Source organism: Pinus tabuliformis, chromosome 2_2 (assembly GCF_031772625.1).
Source record: "Pinus tabuliformis cultivar Carrire ecotype Pingquan chromosome 2_2, CPIR1, whole genome shotgun sequence".
Lineage (NCBI taxonomy): Eukaryota > Viridiplantae > Streptophyta > Pinopsida > Pinales > Pinaceae > Pinus > Pinus tabuliformis.
In genome coordinates, this window is record NC_142300.1 from 179587487 (window position 1) to 179608669 (window position 21183).

The 21183-nt window shown below is 41.3% G+C and overlaps 2 protein-coding genes across 2 annotated transcripts in view; both read left to right on the forward strand.

Moving 5' to 3' along the window:
• The window catches only part of LOC149191989 (uncharacterized), a 458880-nt gene that overhangs the window by 252418 nt on the left and 185279 nt on the right, over positions 1 to 21183 (forward strand). The gene's annotated exons all lie outside the window — the stretch shown is intronic.
• LOC149191990 (uncharacterized) lies at positions 4156 to 7003 on the forward strand. The gene is made up of 2 exons (XM_089406290.1): positions 4156 to 6655; positions 6784 to 7003. The coding sequence occupies exon 1, from the start codon at positions 4722 to 4724 to the stop codon at positions 6408 to 6410; it is 1689 nt and encodes a 562-aa protein (XP_089262416.1). The 5' UTR covers positions 4156 to 4721; the 3' UTR covers positions 6411 to 6655; positions 6784 to 7003.

The window sequence follows — 21183 nt, forward strand, 5'->3', positions numbered from 1 at the left end:
GGGGAAGGATCAATAGGGTCCATTGGCCCTTCAACATCAGGCATAGTCTCATCCTGGGGTTCTTCTAGATTTCCAGGTCTTTCTTCATGGTTTTCTTCAGATCTAGGAAGATCTACTACTTTCTTCAGGGAAGCATCTTCGTCAAAAGTGACATCATGGCTTATCTCTACTTTCCTTTGACCAGGTACATAGACTCTATATGCCTTAGAAGTCTCACTGTAGCCCACAAACATTCCTTTCTTCCCAGTAGCATCCAGCTTACTTCTCTTTTCTTTCGGCACATGAAAATAGACAGGACATCCAAAAATTCTAAAATGTGAGACATCAGGTTTCTTACCAGAGAAGACCTCTTCGGGAGTTTTGGAGTCCAAAGCGGAATGAGGGCATCGGTTTTGAATGTACACAGCAGTATTTGCAGCTTCTCCCCACAGAAACTTTGGAAGACCCTGGTCACATAGCATGGCACGGGCAGCTTCCACAATAGTCCTATTCTTGCGTTCAGCAACACCATTCTGCTCAGGAGTATATGCAGTGGTAGTCTCCCTCTTAATGCCAGCTTCTCTGCAAAAGTCTTTGAACTCATTTGACTCATATTCAGTGCCATTGTCAGTCCTCAAAATCTTGATCTTCTTTCCGGTCATATTTTCCACCAAGGCTTTGAAGGTACGGAAACACATGAAAGCCTCATCCTTCTTCTTCAAGAAGTATATCCAGGTTTTGCGAGAGAAGTCATCAGTAAATGTCATATAGTAAGAACATCCCCCCAGGGATGTTACAGGCAACATACCGGAAAGATCAGAATGGACCAGTTGCAATATCTCAGATGTCTAGGTCTCCCTCTAGCCCTTCTTTGATGTCTAGGTCTTCTGATTAAACAAACCGCATTAATCAACATACATTAAATCAACCGGCCACATTAACAGCAATAATGACGCTTGCACCAAAGTATATGGAAGGGCAACTCAAACCCGAGTTCGCCCAGCAGTGTTTTATTAAACTCTTACAATTTGTTACAAACAGTGCGCCGGGCTCAACCACGGCCGCACCAAATACCAGAGTTTACAATAGACAACCAGAGTATGCTGCCGGTCAATTCCGCAGCCAACTTTAGTTCTTTTATTGGAACCAGACAGTCTGCTATACATACAAACTCCGCGTCCTGCACGCTTGTACGTTTCACTACTGTCCCAATTTGTTAACAGAAATCCAACACGTCTTCCACTTCCGCGTTATTGACTTAAGTGACCAGCACTTATACAATCTGCGCGTTCGTATGTCCACGTGTGGTCTCAGTAGACCTGCGCAATTCTCGTCACTGTTTTACTCCAAACGCACCGGCGTATATATATAAACCTGCATATATATATCACAGCCCACGCGTCGTCTCGACAGACCTGCGTACCACTTCGCTGTTAGCTCCAAACGCACCGGCGTATATATATAAATCTGTATATATATCACATTCCACGCGTCCATCCACCAGCGATCCTGCGGTTATTGTAGATCCTTATTCACGTGTCTACCCACCGGTAGACCTGCGTAACCTAACTACGGATCAATCTTCAGTTTAACCACTCGACCGAAGCATCAACCCGACAGCCCATAATATATGTAGATCTCTACGCTGTAGATATCTGTCCACGTGACAGCCCAACGAATGACCTACGTTCTACCGCTGGTCTCTGTCCACGTGCCAAACCGTCAACAAACTTGCGCGATTTACATACTCAGAACCCGACAGCCTGTTCTCACATAAATCTCTGCGCGTTAGTCCAAGAGAGGACACCCAAACACCGCGCAGATATATGTTCGAACCACTGCTCCAGTCTTGTTATAATTCGCCGATGTAACCTCCAGTCCAAGCCTGAACTCGTTACCGAAACCAATTTCAAACCTGCGGCCTTCGCCCGGCCCGCGGGCTCATCTTCCAACCTCCCAATCGAGCTGCGTCTCCTTCTTATGCGAGAGACCGATAGAAGACCCGTTGAGTTGATTGACCTTCGATGATTATTGCTATAGATAGAGTTTGTCTTCACCTCAGCTTCGATACCATGTAAAGTTTCGGAGATGTTCTATGCGAAGAGCAATTTCACTTTTCTCACAGCAATCATACAAGTAGATAAGCAAAATGCAGATAGAACATATAAGCAGATCTTACAGAAGACAAATCAGAAACAAGAAAAATGTATGTGTTCGTTTCGGCGGTCAACAGGATGCTTCAACCAGCAAAGTCTCCTTTGGTCAGCCAGCCCAGCATGTGTCACAACAACCCTCCAACCAGTAGATGAGTCAACCCAAGTCAGTTCTACAAAAGTCAACGCTGTCCTGAAAAGTCAACGCAGGGGGAGCAAGCTAAAAGTCAATGCAGTAGCAAAATGGTCAACCCTTTGACCTCGATTTTTGTGCCAGGTAGTACGGCCTTCAAAAATCGAACCTCCCACAAGTTTTCAGCTTGTTTGGACCAAGCGTTGACCAAAGTCAACGCTGGTCAAACTTCTGCGAAACCCTAGCAGCAGAAACCCTAGTAGCAGAAAAATTCAAAATATAAGTTCTGCTCATCGGATTAAGACTATTCTTATATGGATTTTATACCTCTCAGAAAGAGGAATCCAACAAAAATATTAGCCTCTTAATCTGAGCATCAGAACATGGAGTTTGGACCTAGTTGTCCAAATTTAACACTTGTTAACTGGCATTCGAATGTTGAAAAAGAATCAAGCATAGGCCACCTAGTTAGAGAAGTATAACAAATAACATTGGACTTGAATGTTTATGGCATATGTTGAATTGATGATGATGAATCATGATAGATCATAGATGATAATCTAGATTTTGAAATATGAATAGTAATATGAAATTTTTATTTTTAACACACACACACACACACACACACACACACGCACACATATATATATATGTGCCGTTTCCTGCCTTATCGTATCCATATATTTTGAAAATTTGCTGTATCTGTTTCAAACCCCGTACCCGTATCCATTCCCATATCTGTTTTCTGGTAACTTAGCTCTGCACTGCATTGTTCGAGTAAACCACTGCCTTGTTGAAGTTCGACCTGCTGGAATGTGCCCAAAAATTGCCCAAAAAATTATATCCTTTCAGCCCCAAACTCCTTAGACAAAACCCAGAAAAACCCAGAAGGGAAGTTCTCTGGTTTTGAATTTTGGTTTTCGGCCTCTACCTAGTTGTTGCTGCCAAATTCGACTTGCAGGAAACAACTTGCAAATCCCTTTGAAAACTCCACTGATATGGTGGATTCACCTGTGCTGGCTAGCCGCTTGCTCCCCTGATGGTTCTTGGCCAAGATGATTGCTCCCCCAAGCACCACGAATTAGCTGCCAGAGGCCTTTGCGCAATCCCTCTGCCTATAAAGTCGTACTGCTGAAACACTGGCCTTGCTCGCTGCAAAACCCTGCGAAAATGCTCCCAACAAACAACCTTCCCCACTCCCGAAACTCCCAACAAGCTATGGACCCTCCTGCTGCCTCCAAATCCTCTTGCGTGTTTCTGGCTGCCCAGTAAATATGCAGTTCCCTTCTCTGCGTGGCTGGCTGAGTTGTGTTACTGTGCTGAACTTGTAAAAATCCTTGTGGAACAACCTTCCTATGGTGGGCAAGGATGGTCCCCCAAAGAAGAGGTTGAATCTCCCACTTGGAAGATTCGTGGCTAAACAACTAGTAGACTCGCTAAGCAGTAGAGCGTGCAAAGATGAGTTTGTTTGTAAAATGATCAAGATGCCGCAAAATGAGAGCTCCTTCCTCTTTTATCACATTGGGCCCCCTTAGCCTCATGTGGGTCCTTCCTTCCACTAATTCGATTCCCTCCAAACTCATGTAATGGCCAAGTTCGAATTAATCCTGTGGGTGGCCCCCACATTCAACTCGCTACTAGAAATAAAGTCGAATTCTCTATAGTTCCTAAGTTCTGCATGTGGGGTCCTCCTCCTAAGCCAAAAATGATGCCAAAAATATGTAGCTGCACCCAGTGTTGCACACATCGCGATAAAATCGCGATAAAATCGGAAAATCGCGATTTTTTAAATTTGCCGATTCAAAGCGCGATTTTTATCGAAAAAATCGCCCATTTTTTTTATAGCGATTTTTATCGAAAAAATCGCGATTTTTTCGATAAAATCGCGATTTTTTCGGTTAAAATCGCGGGGGGCGCGGGCAGCGGGGTTTTATATGGAAAAAACGATTTTTTTTTTATTCATTCAGCAGTCCGCCGCGGAGGAGAAGGAGAAGAAGGGAGGGAGAGGGTTGCCGTCGGTTGTGGGAGCGAATCGAAGCGATTTTAGGAGGAATCCAAGCCAAGATCGCCAATTTGTCCATAAACCAGGTATGTAGATTAATTTTTTTTTGTTTTGGTTCAATAAAAACTTTGTTTTTCATTGTTTTTAAAGAATTTTTGGAAATTTTTCATTGATTTGGGATGGGTTATTTGTTATGACTATGAGAACCAATTTTTGATTTTTATTTTCTCATTTTCTTTAAACATTGTTTATTTTTTTTTATTTTTCATTGTTTTTTGGCATTTGGTTGGGTGACTTGGGTTTAGAAATTGGGATTTTGGAAATAATTAGCTTGTAATTTTGCAAATGCTAAATTGTAATTTGTATTTACTATTATCATTTATGTAATCCTAAATTCCTATTTCCTAATCCTTATTTTTCCATAGGTTTGCAAATTCAAAATTCAAAAACAAACATGCCAAGGAAATTGGATCCTTTCTGGGAATATGGTGACCCTAAAACTCCGAATGATAGACAAAACTTGTATTGCAAGTTGTGTGGAAAGGAAATATTCGGGGGGGTGTACAGGTTGAAGTTCCACCTTGCACAAATCCCTGGACGTGATGTGGGGCCCTGTCTAAAGACAAATGCTGAAATTATCCAAAAAGCCATGAGAGCATTGGGAGAATTAGAGCACACTAGAGACGCCAAAGAAGAACTCAAAAGGCAACTAAAAAGGTCAGTTGAAGGAAGTGGGCCAAGTGGCACAGGTTCTACTGCAGCGTCAGTCAATCCGTTTGCTGCATCATCATATTTTGTTCCTCGAACCACACCTGGTTCACAACCAACTATCGGTTCAATGATGAAAAGAACTGAAAAAGAAAAAGCTGACAAGTTGATGACAAAATTTCTCCTCTGGAGTTATATTCCTTTCAGCATTATAAGGAATAATCCATTTTTCCAACCTACTCTTGATGCTGTTGCCAGTGTTGGCCCGGGGTACAAACTCCCTTCTCTTCATGATTTCAGAGGCCGGCTTCTTCAAGATGAAAAGCGTGACTGCACCCAAAGATTGGAGGATTTTAGGGCATCATGGGCACAAACAGGATGCACTGTTATGTCAGATGGTTGGACTGACCAAAAGGGGAGAACCCTTATAAACTTCTTGGTTAGTTGTCCCTTGGGGACTATGTTTATCAAATCTGTTGATGCAACTCATCAAATCAAAGATGCAAAAAATTTATGTGATTTGCTGGATGTGTTTATTTTGGAGGTGGGTGCAGAAAATGTTGTCCAAGTCATAACGGACAACGCTGCAAATTATGTTGCTGCTGGTAGAATGCTTATGGACAGGCATCCTACTTTATTTTGGACACCTTGTGCTGCCCATTGTATTGATTTGATGTTAGAGGACATAGGGAAAATTCCCTTTGTCAAAGAGGCTGTTGACTCATCAAAAACCATCACAAAATTTATTTACAATCACACATCTGTGCTTAGCTTGATGAGAAAATGCACCAACAACAAAGAGTTGGTGCGCCCCGCCATTACACGGTTTGCGACGAGTTTCATATCTCTTCAATCCCTCTTGAATTCTATGTGGGATTTGAAGAGAATGTTTGTTTCAGAGGAGTGGCGTTCTTCGCCAATGAGCCGCAAACCAGAAGGAGAGGCCGTCTGCAGACTTGTTTCATACCAAGAAGACTTCTGGGCGGGAGTGCAGGAGGTGTGCGCTGTCACTGAACCTTTGGTAAAGGTTCTTCGGTTGGTAGATGGTGAGAAGCCCGCAATGGGCTATTTGTATGAAGCCATGGACAGGGCCAAAGAAGCCATTCGGTCCTACTATGATGACAAGGGAGATGATGGGTTCCAGAGACAACTCCTTCTATGGAAGGTCATTGATGAGCGATGGAACAACACACTCCATCGTCCCATTCATGCTGCTGGGCTTTTCCTGAACCCTGCATTTTCTTATGCATGTGGGTTTAATTTTGATGTTGAGGTCGTGGAAGGATTATTAACCTGTGTCCAGAAGATGGTGAGATCTTCAGAAGAACGTATGGAGATCTCTAGACAAATTGAGCAATATAAGTTGTCAGGTGGCTTATTTGGCTTTGATATGGCTGTCATTGATAGGACGGTTAAAATGCCAGGTATTTTTTAGTTTGTAGTATGTACTTTGTAACTTTGTTTCAAATTTCATTGTTTCTTCAAATTCCATTTTTTTCTTATGTTTATTTAAAATTTTATTTGTAATTTTGTTGTAGACGCATGGTGGAAGATGTATGGTGGCAGAGTACCCCTTTTGCAAAATCTTGCCATACGCATCCTCAGCCAAACATGCAGCTCCTCGGGATGTGAGCGCAATTGGAGTGTATTTGAAAAAATACACAACAAGAAGCGCAATAGGTTAACACTTAAACATTTAAAATATTGCAAATTTCCAAATAAATTTTTGAATTCATTAAAGTTTTAAACAATATTTTTTTTATAATATTAATTATTAATTATTATTTCATTTCATGAACTTTGTACAGGTTGGAGTCCCATAGACTTAATGACATGGTCTATGTCTACTACAATCTTCGATTGTGGGTGAAACAACTAGAGAAGAGACACCTGATACGGAAGCCATCTCATTGGATGGGATTGACACCACTGCTGAATGGAGGGTTGAGACCGAGAGGCCTCTCATGGATCCCACTGAGGATTGGTTAGTGCAGGATGAGGGGGAGGAGGAGGGGGAGGAGGAGGAGGAGGAGGAGGAGCAGGAGCAGGAGCAGGAGGAGGAGGAGTTGGAGGAGCAGGAGGAGGAGGTGACACCGCCTACCCGGGCTACCCGGGCTACCACTACCACCAGTAGAGGACGTGGTCTCCGTCCACCTCAGCCTCCTATAGCTGCTACTACTAGTTCTTCAGCTTCTAGAGCACGTCAGACTCCACTGCCATTTCCACCACCACAGGCACCAGCTTCTACATCTAGAGGGAAAGAGAAAGTTGTGCCATTTTCTCGCAAGAGGGGCAGAGGAAATCAATAGGATTAGACTTTCATTTTATTGTATATGACATTATGACATGATGAGATACATTATCATATTTTTTGTTGATATTTTGAGGCTGAGTTGGACTTGGGACTCAGGACTTACTATTCAGGACATGATTCAATGTTATGTGTGATTTTAGCGCTAGAAATGATATTAAACATCTTATATATTAGTTTTTTTATCATATTTATGTGTCAATGTATTTATTTTATGTTGTAGATGGTTTAGATATTAAAAAAATTGAAAAAAATTGAAAAAAAATGAATATTTTTGTGCCAAACGATTTTTTCCGTTTTTTCCGATTTTTTCCCGATTTTAACGATTTTTTCCGCTTTTTTCCCGGCGCCGATTAAATCCCGATCGCGATGTGTGCAACACTGGCTGCACCCCATGACTAATACATTTGAGAAGGGACATGACAGTCCTTCCCTCCCAAATGTTGCTTGCCCTCAAGCAACCTCAAAGCTGGGTGCTCCAGTATGTGCTCACCTTCCCAGGTGGCATCCTCATCCGACAAGTTCCTCTAGTGTACCAAGAATTCCCTGATGGTCCTACTCCTCAGTTTCCTCTCCCTATTCTCCAAAATGGCCTCTGGTTCCAACACCAAATGGCCCTAATCATCCAACGGGGGTAGATTAGCCGTTGTTGTCAACTGTTGTCCCAACACCTTTTTAAGGCATGAGACTTGAAATATGTTATGGATTCTACTCCCCGGAGGCAGTTCTAGCTCATAAGCCACCTCCCCAACCTGCCTAGTCACCCAGTAGGGCACATAGAAGCGTGGTTGTAGCTTCTCGACCCCCTTTTGTTTCAGCATAGACTATCTACAAGGCTGCAATCAGATGTATACTAAGTCCCCCTCCTCAAAGTGCCTCTCTATCCTGTGCCGATCTGCATATAGTTTTTGTTGATTTTGGCCTGTTGTTAAAGTATCCTTGAGAGCCTTGAGAATATCTTGGCTCTCTTGGACCTTCTCTTTGGCCTTTGGGGCCTGGTTGTCTCTGAAAACAAGATCAAGAAAAGTTAGTGCATCATATCCATAGAGGGCACAGAAAGGAGTCATATCGATAGACATGCGGTGCGTGGTGTTGTAGTAGAACTCGCCCAAGTGCAACCACCAAATCCATGTCCTCTACTAACCTGTCACATAGTTCCTCAAGTACCCCTCCAACCACTGGTTGACCCTATTTGTCTGGCCGTCGATCTGAGGGTGATCACTGGTGCTAAGAGTGAGCTGCGTCCCAACCAACCTGAAGAGCTCCTGCTAAAAGCCACCCATGAATCTGCTGTCTCTGTCGCCCACAATGTTCTTGGGGAGCCCATGTAGCTTGAACACCTCTCGGAAGAACAACTGGGCAACTTGTGTAGCCGTGTACCTACTGGGGATGATGAAAAAGTGGGCGAATTTGGTCAACCTGTCGATCACTTCATATATGCAATCCTTCCCCTGTACTGTGGGGATCCCAGGGATGAAATCCATTAAAATACTTTCACATTTCTCCTCTGGGATTGGAAGTGGCTGTAGTGGCCCTGCAGGGTGAGTCAACTCCCCCTTGTTCCACTGGCAGGCCTCACACTCCGTACATGTTGCAACACGTCCTCCTTAAGGCCCTTCCATGTGAACCTCTCCCGAATAGCCATGTAAGTCTTCTAGAACCCTTGGTGTCCGGATAGTGGTGAATCATGAGCTGCCTGGGGTACCCTCTCCCTCAACTTCGAGTTGGGCACCAAGTAAATGTGCCCCTTGTAATAGATGACCTCATCCATCACATGGTAACATTCATCTGCATGTGTCCCCTCCAGCACTTCGCATGCCCTCCTGTCCTTGGAGTACTCCACCAACAGCTGAGCCTTCCAATCCTTGCAGATGCTCATGAGAGATAACCCAACTGGTCTCTTGGATAGAGCATCGACCACCACATTGTGCTTGCCTCGCACATACTCAATGTCAAAATCATAGGCCTGCACCTTGTTGACCCATCTTTGTTGTCTGTCATTGAGGCCCTGTTGCCCCATGAAATGTTGAAGATTGTTGTGATTAGTCTTCACTTAGAACTGGTTTCCCATCAAGTACTGGTGGAACTTGGCCAATGCATGCATAAAGCAATCTGTGCTCCATCAGTCCATGCGAAGGCCCCCTTGTTGGTCAAGTCGGTCAAAGGCATTGCCAGTTGCGAGAACCCTTTGAGAAATTCCTGTAATAGACGCAAATGCCCAAGAAGCTCTTCAGCGTAGTCACATCTCGGGGTACTGGCCAATCTCGGATGGCCCGAATCTTCTCCTCGTGAACCTTCACCCCATCTGCTCCAATGATATGCCTGAGATAAAGCATCTCTGTCAATCCAAACTCGCACTTGGAGAGCTTGGCATAAAACTGCTGCTCCTCCATAATGCGCAATACCTCGTCCAAGTGTTGGAGGTGCTTCTCCCATCTCCGACTATAGATCAGGATGTCATCGAAGAACACTAGGACGAACCTCCTCAGCTGTCCCAGAAAGATATGGTTCATGCAAGATTAAAATGTGGTTGGAATGTTGGTCAGCCCAAATGGCATGACCAAAAACTTAAAGAGCCCATAGTGGAACCAGAACGTTGTCTTCGGGATATCCTGATCCCGTACTCTGATCTGGTGGTACCTTGAATGCAAATCAATCTTAGAGAATTACTTGGCTCCTCTAAGCTCATCCATCAACTCATCAATGCGGGGAATGGGCTACCGGTTCTTAAGAGTCTTCCGGTTAAGGGCGCGGTAGTTGATACACATCCGGAGGGTTCCATCCTTCTTCTTCACTAGCACTACTGAAGAAGCGAAAGGACTGGAACTTGGCTTGATATGGCCCAACGCCAGCAACTCTTGGATCACCTTCTCTATCTCGTCCTTATAGGCTTTGGGGTGCCTGTAAGGAGTAGTGATAACTGCCTGTATACCGTGGTTGCAGTGCAGTGGTGTGCTCAAACCCCCTATCTGGTGGCTGCCCTGGTGGAATGTCCCCGAACACTACCTGTCTAGTAAAGCCTGTATGTCTGCTGTTGGTGGCTGCGCCTGTCCCCCAACCTTTGAGAACCTCAACTCGACTGCCCATGCAATGTCCCCATGCCGAAGATTTGTCTCCATCATGTGGGCGAAAACTGTCTGAGGTGGATAAGATTGCATGCCTCTCAAGACCACTAGTTTTCCATCTGGCCCATGAAATCCATCTCAAGTTTCCTCCAATCTGCTGTGACTCGCCCAAGGGAATACAACCACTGGACACCCGTCACCACATTGGTGTCTGGCACATTGATCACAAAGAAGTGGTCTGTCATTGAGTAGTTTCCCATAACTACTGTCAAGGAGGGCACATATCTGGTATACTGGATGGTACGGTTACCTAGTACTAGGACTGAGAACCCCTCAAACTCTGCTGTGGTGAGGCCTCTCCTCTGGACCAGCTGTGCATCTATGAAATTGTGGGTAGCCCCATTGTCCACCAGCATCGACACCCTCTGTCCCTGTACCATACCTCTGATCCTAAGTGTTAAAAACTTAGGAATCCCGCATAAAGAAGCAAGTACTCCTCCTGATGTGGCAAGAGATGCCCCTCCCCTTGGAGGTGGTGGTGGTGGCTCTCTGTCCGCCGGATTCTCTCCATCTCTGTCCCACCACTGTGCTGCTCCACCTCGTCCTCTTGGTCACTGTCAAAAAAGACCTCAATCTAATGTGCTCTACGTGCAGTGCAGCTATGGCCAGGTGCCCAAGGGTCTCTACATGTGAAGCACAACTTCCTCCTCCGGAGGTCCTTCCGTGTCTCCTCAGCTAACTGCCCCCTCCCTTGTGTGGTCCTCGGTGGTGGGGGTTTAGTGTCATGCCCCTTCGATGGAAAAGGGGTTCGTGCAGGAAATGGTGCTCTGGTCTTGGGGATGGCCCCCTGTAAATCTTTGGCACACATAACCGCTTCCTGCAGCATGGAGGGTCTGCATGACTTCACCAGTACACACAGGGGCTCAACAAATCCCTCAATGAAGGTGTATACCCTCCTAACCTTGGAAGAATCTGGGACCATCACTGACACACACAAAAGTCTGAGAAGTACTGCTTTGGGTTGCCTGTTTGGCGCAGTTGTGTCAATTCCCTGAAAGATGCCTCCGGATCCCTCTGATCCAATCGCTCCACCACCCTATGGGTGAAGTCATCATAAGAAACTATCTGGGCATGCCCCAAAGTGGTCAGGCCATGAAATGACCAATCATGGGCTTCCCCCTCCAATTGCATTGCTGCCATCTTAATGGCTTCCTTCTCTATCATTCGGTTGAGTTGAAAGTATGTGTCCATCTTTTCAATCCAAGCCCTGGGTGTGCACTTGGCAGTGCCATCAAATGTAGGGAAATACATCTTCCCTATAGTTCTCTGAGGCACATAGTTTTGGGTCCCTTGTCTTCCGTACCCCTTGTTCCTCTCACTCAAAAATTCAAACATCATGGCTATATGGCTTGCCATTTTCTTGTTGTTGGTTTATTTTTTGGTTATTATGGTGCTGGAGAGTAGAAGAAAGAGGGTTGATCATGATGAAGAAGAGGATGAAGAAGTGGGTTATAGTGGATTTGATGAAAACCCCGGAGAGGAGTACCTTGGTGAGGAGGAGGAGAGTGGACGTGATGAGGCCCCAAAAACTAAACAAGACCAAACCCCATTGTGGAAATATGTTACTAGGTCTGAACCAATGAAAGGGGGTGGAACCACTAAATTTACATGCAACTATTGCAACAACATTTACACAGGTTCATACATTCGTGCCAAAAGGCACCTTTGTGGGAAAAAGCTGTGGGATGGAGATAAACCAATGGGAATGAAAGCTTGTGGAAGTGTGTCAGCAACAGAAAGAGCCAAATACGTAAGGGAAGAGGAAGAAGCCCAATACAAATCTAAAAAATCAAAGTGTTTCTTTGAACATAACTCACAATCACATGAACAAAGAACTCCATCAACATCCGCCCATGGCAGTAGATATGGAGGCACAGGAACAAAACATCTCTTTAAGGCGTAGAATCATATCAGATTTGCTTGATGAAGAGTGTAGGAATGATGTGGATTAATTTTTTACCAGTTTCTCTATGCAAGTGGGATACCATTCAATGTTCTTCGCTCACCTTATTGGCATGAAATGGTGTCTGGCATAAATGATGCCCCCAAAGGATACAAGAGCCTTGGGTATGACAAGCCTAGAACCGTTGGACTTGATTATGAAAAAGCAAAAATATCATATTCTTTGAGTAAAATGACAAATTCTTGGACTGAGCATGGGGTGCACATTGTATCTGATGGATGGACAAATGTAAAAGGCAAGCCATTGATAAGTGTTCTTGCTATGTGTTTTAGTGGTGCCATCTTCCTTTCAACATATGATGACTCAGAGATGTTCAAGACCGACATCAAAATTGCAGAACCATTACTTGACACAATTGAACGTATTGGGCCATACAATGTCATCCAAGTCATCACTGATAATGTTGCTGATTGTAAGGGAGCAGTAGCAATTATTGAGGATAAATACCCCAACATATTTTGGTTTGGGTGTTTGGTTCACACAATGAACCTTTTGATGCATGATATTATTAAGAACAAAAACCAACAATACAAATGGATTGGTGATTTGTACAAGAAAGGTAAACAAATGATAAAATTTATTACAAATCATAGCAATACGCATGGGATTTTCCGTAGTCACTCATGATTGGAGCTGTGGAAGATTGTGAAGACTAGATTTGCTAGCTATTACCTCACCTTCAGGTGCCTTTTGAAGGTAAGAGAGTCATTGGCTAGCATGGTATCAAGTCAACACTGACAGGTATTAAAGGACATGGCTACAATTGCAACTAATAAGCAAGGTTTTGAACATGTGGAGGAGACCACTCTTGATGGTCTGTTTTGGTCACATGTGAGGGAAGTATTGCAATTCATCAAGCCCATTTATAACGCGATTTGTTATGCAGATACAGATAAACCAGTGATTAGGGTGGTGTATGAGCAGATGGATACCATGTTGGGGCAAACAAAAGATATTGTTAAGGAAAATGATCCCAACTTGTATACAATGATTCACAATTGTGTGTGTACACGATGGAATAAACTTAATGTTCCACATCATGCCTTGGCGTATATCCTTATGCCAAAATACTATTCTCCATCTTGGTTGGGCAAACCTACACCTGGGGTGGGGTTAGGGCCAAACCCCATATAGATCCAGAGGTACAAGAGGGATATATGAAAGCGTTAGATAGGCTAGTCCCTGATAGGGAGGAGTGTGCTAATCTGTGTCTTGAATTAGGCAAATACTTCAGTTGTACTGGTTTGTTTGGTTCTTTGCATGCAATGGAAGATAGAGATAGATTTGATGCTCTCACATGGTGGGAAGCATATGGCAGCATGAGACTTTTGCCAAAATTCGCAAACAAAGTTCTCTCACAGGTTGGAAATAATTCTTCTGCAGAGAGTTGTTGGAGCACCTACAACTTCATACATAATGTGAGAAGAAACAAACTCAATGAAAACCGGGCAGAATGCTTGGTTTATGTGCACTACAACTTGAGGTTGACTTGAGGTTTTTGAGTCATTATTGTGATCGGGCTTATGAGGATCCAATATATAAAATTCGGGACAACCACCCAGAGGATGATAATTTGGAGGATGACATTATACATCTTGAAGAAAGCATAACTCTTGAGAGATGATGATGAAGCAACAACAACCATGCCACCCCCACCATCCAGTAGCAGTTCCAGTGCTCGTGTTCCTAGTATTGTTCCTTTGCTGCTGCCGTCTCCATCTATATCCTCACGTGGAGGGCATGTGCCTTTTGGTTCTTGTCGTGCGACTATGCAGGAGGAGACTCCTAGAAGACCACTAGTACCATGACCTGCTTAGAAATTAGACATTGCTCGTTACAAGAGGCCCAAGAATTAGCATTAGATAATAGATTTACTTGTCTTTTCTAGTTTCTAGTAGTTTTAATACCTGTTGACTCTTTTCATATTTATTATGATATTTTTTGTAAACAATATATGACAATTTAAGTTTGAAGTTTGAAGTTGGCAATTATAAGTCATTGGTAATGAATTATGAATATGATGCTTCGTGAAAGTTGAAAGTTGTTTCATTTCATGTTAGATATTCTTTGTTGTAATGGTTACACTTAGCTTGCAAGTACAACATTGGTGATCAATGATGATAAATGTTATATATTGAATTTTGAAAGCTTGAAACTTTAAGATACATGAATCATGAGACTCAATATGTTGTATGTTACTAACTTGTGGATGTGGTTGATGAAGATTATAACTTCTAGATGATTGATGTTATATGGTTCAATCTATGTTTTTATGCTTTTTATATCTAATTCATCATTCTAGATGATTTTTTGACATATGTGCATCAAAATATAAAAAAAATATATATTATATAAAAATTCACTCCATGATTCGCTCCCCAACCCGGAGCTTTTGAAAATGTCGCTCCCACTCCGACTTCCGCTCTCGCTCCCCGTTTTCGCTCCCGCTCCTAAGTTACCTTATCCAAAACACATTTTTAACCCCTCAAAGTGTGTCATAGTAAAAAGTTGAGGGTGAGAGGTGCAATTTTTATTACTCGTACCCCATACAACTTCTCTAGACAATGAGACATCACTTATTACATTTCGGATACAAATTGTATTCCAATTTCTGCTCTGTGGGAAATTAAAAGAAATAAGAGATGACCCCCTAGACCTAACCAAATTCCACGAAACTTTATGAGTGATCTAGTATGGTAATATACAATGACTCTAGACACTAAGACTCACCCAAGACCTCACTATCAAGCCGTACTTTGGCTTTGGGGTTATGCTTGGAGGAAAATACTCAAACTCATCATACTAGCATCTACATCATCCCCGTAGGGCTTGTGGAATCTGGGTACAACAGAAAATGATAAGAAGAAGTAGAGTTAAAAAACTCTGATAATATGATGATCTCTAATGGTACAAGCATCCTTTGGTACATCCTTGGGTATGGAGTCTTCAGATAATCCTCAAGTGCCACTCCAGTGGTCAACATTTGGCTTCATATGGGGATGCATGCTAGATAGGAAGTGATAGTGTGCAAGAACCTAGAATCTGCATCGATTGACAAAAGACACATATTTGCAATACCCATTTAAAATACCATCACATGAAATCAAGTACAAAAATGAAGAAATGGAAATTTATTATCTTTGTAGAACAATTTGAGTAGTTGGCCATTGACAGGTAGCTCAAGTGATTCTCCATCCAAGGTGCTCAAATGGTAGGAATTCTGTCCAGTTGCTTCTTTAATGATGTATGGTCCAAGCCACAAACTGTTAAACTTACCATGGTTACCTGACTTTTCATTCTTGCGATCCCATAACAAAACCATATCACCATTAGAAAAAAATCTATTCCTAGATGGTTTGTCAAAATTCCTTTTAATCTTAGATTGATTTTTACAACAATTTTCAAAGGCTCTTCTCCTCATTTCATCCAATTCTACAATTTGATCAATTCTCTTTTGCACAACATCTTTTTTTGATGTAAAACTTTTTAGAAGTTGGTAAGCTGGTAGCCTCAAGTGCACGAGAAGGGTGACATCCAAGCCATAAACTAACTCAAAGGGACTCTTTCTTGTTGAACTTTTCTTTGTAATACTATCAACCCACAAAGCATATTTACTTTTACTATCCCATGCCCTTTTGTTATCCCCTACCATCTTTTTGATGATGGTGATCAAATTTTTATTGCTAGATCCAGCTAGGCCATTACCCTGAGGATAGTAGTTTGAATAATGGGATACGACAATACCATACTTAAAGTAAAATGATGAGAATTCAACAGAGCTAAAAGCCTTGGCATTGTCAGTTGTAATTTTAGCAGGGACACCAAAATAAGTGATAATCTTATCTTCAAGAAAATCCATCACTACTTTGTCGGTGGTGTGTCTTGTAGGTATGACTTCTGCCCATTTAGTAAAATAATCAGTGGCAGTCAAGATCCATGAGTAGCCATTACTTGAATTTTCGTTAAATTTCCCTATAAAATCAAGCCCCCAATGTTGAAAGGGAGCTTCCATTACCACAGGCTGAAGAGGCAAAGAAGCTAACTTTTGCTTCCTAGTGAAAAGTTGACAAGCTTGGCAACCTCTAACATACTTGTGCACATCAACAAAAATGGAAGGCCAAAAATAACCAACTCTCAAGATTTTGTGGGTAGTACTCTTAGCAGCATAATGCCCTCCACAAAATCCTGAATGAAACTCAGTGAGAAGCTTCTTGGCTTCAACTTCATCAACACATCTAAGTATCAACCCCTCTAGATTTCTCCAACCCAGACCGTCCTTCATAATGCAATAATTAGTTTCTCTAAGCCTTAATGCTCTTCTTTTATGGCCACCTAAATGGTTAGGACATGACAAATTTTGCAACTAATAAACAATGTCTTTATACCATTCAAGTTGGCTTAACTTTGATGTTCTAATGAAGTTGATTCCAAGTCATTTTGACAAATCATTCCTATCGCCCTCTCATTCCCCTCAGTCAAGATTTTGACCAATCCTTAGCCCGTCACCAACTTGGTAGGTCTAATATCTTAATCAAATTCTTGTAACTTTGAGACCCACCTAGCTCTAGTTCCTAAGCAATCAGTTGAGTTAAAATATCTTTCATAATAGAGTGGGGGACAAATGCAATTATTCTAGAATATCCCACATAAACTCTAAATTGCTTAAGAGACTTGATAAAGGCATAAGCCTGTTTTTCCATGGTGTTATACTTCAACACAAACCCTTGAAAGGACCTACTCATAAAAGCAATAGTTGCTCATGCCCTTCATTATTCTTTTGAAGCAACACTTCAACAATAGTATCTTTAGATGCAAAAGAGAAACTGAAAAATACCGTTGAATAATCAGGGCTAACAAGAACAAATGCTTTAACAATAGAATCCTTAATTTCCTAAAAACCTTTTCCTCCTTCATTCCCCAAACAAACTTGGCATCATTCTTTAAAAGTGTTTGAATGGGTTTAACCATTTCAACATAATTTGGAATGAACTTTCTAAGAAAGTTAATCTTTCCTAGGAAGGATTGATGGGATTTAATATTGCGAGGCAAAGGAATTTTTTGAATTGACTCAACTCTTTCAGGGTCAATCTTGATCCCATCCTTTGAAATGATATGACCAAGCAACTTCCCCTCAGTTAGTCCAAAAATAGATTTAGCAAGATTTAAGGATATTCCATATTCTTTACATCTATTAAAAATTTTCCTTAGATGACCCACATGAGAAATTCCATCTTTAGAAAAGAAAGTTAAGTCATCTTGATAAATCTCAATGAATTTCCCAATAAGACCCTTGAAAGAATGGTCCATAGCCCTTTGAAAAGTTGCTCTGACATTTGTTAATCCAAAAGGCATCCTCAAATTTTCTAAAGTACCCCATGGTGTGGTGAATGTTGTCTTATGTCTATCTTCCTTCTTCACCATGACTTGGTTATAACCTGAAAATCCATCCTATAAAGACATCATTCCAGATCCTATTACCCTTTGTACTAAGGTCTCCATGTTAGGTAAAGGGTAAATATCCTTCTTACAAGCCAAATTAATATCTCTAAAATCCATACATAGTCTGATTGATCCATTCTTCTTTCTTACAATAACCAAGTTTGAACACCATGTGAAATGCCTAGTGTGAGCTATGAGTCCAACTTGAAGCATCTTTTGCAACTCCTTTTGCACCAAGGGGGCTAACTTAGGATTTATTTACCTAAGTTTTTTCCTAAAGGGTTTGGCATTCTCATCCTTAAGAGGGATAGTATGTTCCATAACATCCTCCCTATATCCTTTTAACTCCTCATATGAAAAGGCCAAAACATCCCTATATTTTTGAAGTAAATTTATCAACTTTTTCCTTTCATCCTCATTGATACCCTTCCCTATTTAAATAATCTTTGGATCAAGAGGGGTACCAATATTTACTTCAATGAATTCTCCTGGGTTGATTTGCCTATCTTCTTTTCTCTTCACAACATCATGTCTATCAAACATTTGCTCCATGGCTACATGATCCCTAGTAGTGGGATTTGACATAACATTACACTCCTCACAACCTTCTTTGTACCCAACCTTAAAATCAGAAAATTTCTCCATATTATTTAAAAATCGAATCACTTGGCTTTCATCATTAAAGACTTGCAAATGCTCAACATTATCAGGAACTGATGGTTTGAAAATAATTTCCATCTTGATCTTATCATCCATCAAGTTCTCTCCAAGCTATAAAGTAGATGCAGCAACAACCAACTCATCAACTTGTTTATTTCCTTCTCTTGGAATTGTTTGAAGATCTAATGGATCAAAATACTCCATCTTATCCCAAACATCATTACACTTCTTTAATATATCATTCTTGCATGCAAATTGACTCTTTATTTAAAGAATGACTAAATTAGAATCCCCTTAATACTAAGCATTTTAATTTTCAAGTCCTTTGCCAACTCTAGACCTAACAATAAAGCTTCATATTCCGCTACATTGTTAGTTGCATATAATTCCAATCTATAGGCAAACTTGAATGTATGACCAAGGGGAGGGTAAGGACAATTCCAACACCCTTACCAAACTTTGAATGAGCACCATCAAAATTCATATGCCAAACCCAATCTTTCTTATTTTCCACTTTCTTCTCTAAAGGAGCAATAAAATTAGCCAAAATAGCATAATTCCCCAAGTCATTAGATTCACATATAATTTCATCATAAGGCTTCTTGGGGTTTTCCACATGATACTTTCTCGCCCACTCCCTATCCAACCTAACCATGATGCCCTCACTATTAGGGATGGTAGCATAACTTAGATTCGTTTGTAAACTACCCCTTATATCAGCTCCCCACTTTCTAGACAATAACATCCCCCAAGTGTCAGGCACATCAATCAACACAATATCAATAGTGATTGTAATATCAAGATGTACTGCCAAGTGGACTTGAAGATCCTTTATCAAACCAAAAACTTCAATAATTTTTGAATCCATGGCACAAACATTGTGATAAGGTCTAGAAATCCTCAAGTTCAATTGATTCATGACCTTTTTAGTCATGACATAAGATGATGCCCTAGAGTCAAACATACAATTGTGCAAAAGAAAACCATTGACCAACATAGTGATGAAAAAGGGTTGATGGTTTATGTTATCTTTACACATATAACTACTTTGTAGAGTGATAGGGGCATCCTCATATCTATCCTTAGAAAAATTTGACATTTCTTTCCCATGAGGTGCATCAATAGCTTTCAACAACTTATACCTTTGGGAGGGAATCTTCATGATTTCAGTCACACGTACTAAAATCTTTGCATTATTTATCCATCCTCCCAAGTCAATATTTAAACCAGATGTAGGTGGAGTGAAAGTTTTATGGGCATTTTGATTTCTTTCCCTATTTCTTGCCCTTTCTCTCTCTTTGGCCATTTCTAACATTTGCTTTGATGAAGGCTTTTCTCCATATAATTCAATGATCCTATCAACCTCTTCAAAGTTATTCACACTATGGGAGGATGGAGACTTCTTACTTATCTTTTGGCTATTCTCCACAACTCCCATCCAATTCTCCATGGACAAATGATGCTCTTTGCCAACCACATTGATTTGCTCACTTGTCCCAACCATTCCTCCTAAAATCCTCATGGCATAAGGACAAGTGTCTTCATCATGCATTTCATCACAAGGTCTACAATATGGGATTGGATCATCAACTAAATTAGTAGACTCAAGTGGATTTGGTGGCCTATGTTCATTAGGAGGTCCCTTCTTTTGCCATCTATCATTGCCTCGATTTTGGAATCTCCCAGCTTGATTCCTCTCCATGGCCACCAATCTATTTTGGATGGCATTCATTTGATTAGTGTGATTTGCTTCCATTGTCTTAATAAGTTGAGTTAACTCCTTAATAGGATCACGTGCACTTTGTTCTTTTGGCTTCCCCTTAGAACCATAAGATTTTGATGGGTCTCTATTGAAACCAGGAATTTCAGGTTTTCCTAATTGCTTTCTAGCCTTTTCCATCTTCAAGGTTTCAGTTTGGGCTACACCCAAATTCGCAGGCTCTTTCCTCCTCAACTCATAAGCAGTGTTAGCATAAAAAGCATCCAAATATGAGCACAAAAGAAATTCATCAAGAGGTTTAACAATAACAAACATGCTTTTCACCAATTCATTAAATCTCTTGTTAAATTCCTCCATGGTTTCATTCTCATTTTTCTTCATGTTGCTAATGGCATTGATCAAGTGACTATTTTCTTTCTTTTCTCCAAATTTTTCCATGAAAGCATTGATGATTGCTTGCGAGTAGTCTTAAGAGTTAGTAGGTTGCTCAGTGAGCCAATCAAGAGCATCCTCTTCTAAAGAAAAAACAAAAAGTCTCATCTTTACATCCTCAAAATTAGCAGTGTTACACCATTTAAAGATGCAAACATTGAAGTTCTTGACATGTGATGCAACACTAATGACATTGTTACCTTGGAAGGAAGACAACTTTTCAATAGCCTTGTCAGGGATATCGTGGGGATAGCCATTTATGTTAGTAAAATTACAAGGAGCAAAAAGATCATTCTTGATGCTTGACTCTACTTGTTCTGTAAAAAGAAAATGAATATCAGAAATAGCCTCTTGCCCAAGATTAGCAAGGGTTCTACTATGAGAAAGTCTATTTAACCTCTCTCTAAAAACCTTTTCAGGATCAGGAGTGGGGCTAACTAGACAACTTGGATTACTCCTAGTAGAAACGCTTGCAAAATTTGAATTCAATGGAGTCCTCACTTGAGCAAGAAACTAATCCTAAAGTTCAATAGGCAAAAACCAAAAGTTAGTCGATTT

Excerpts from the sequence above, each read along its gene's own strand:
- LOC149191990 (XM_089406290.1), top strand. The coding sequence starts at position 4,722 with ATGCCAAGGAAATTGGATCCTTTCTGGGAATATGGTGACCCTAAAACT.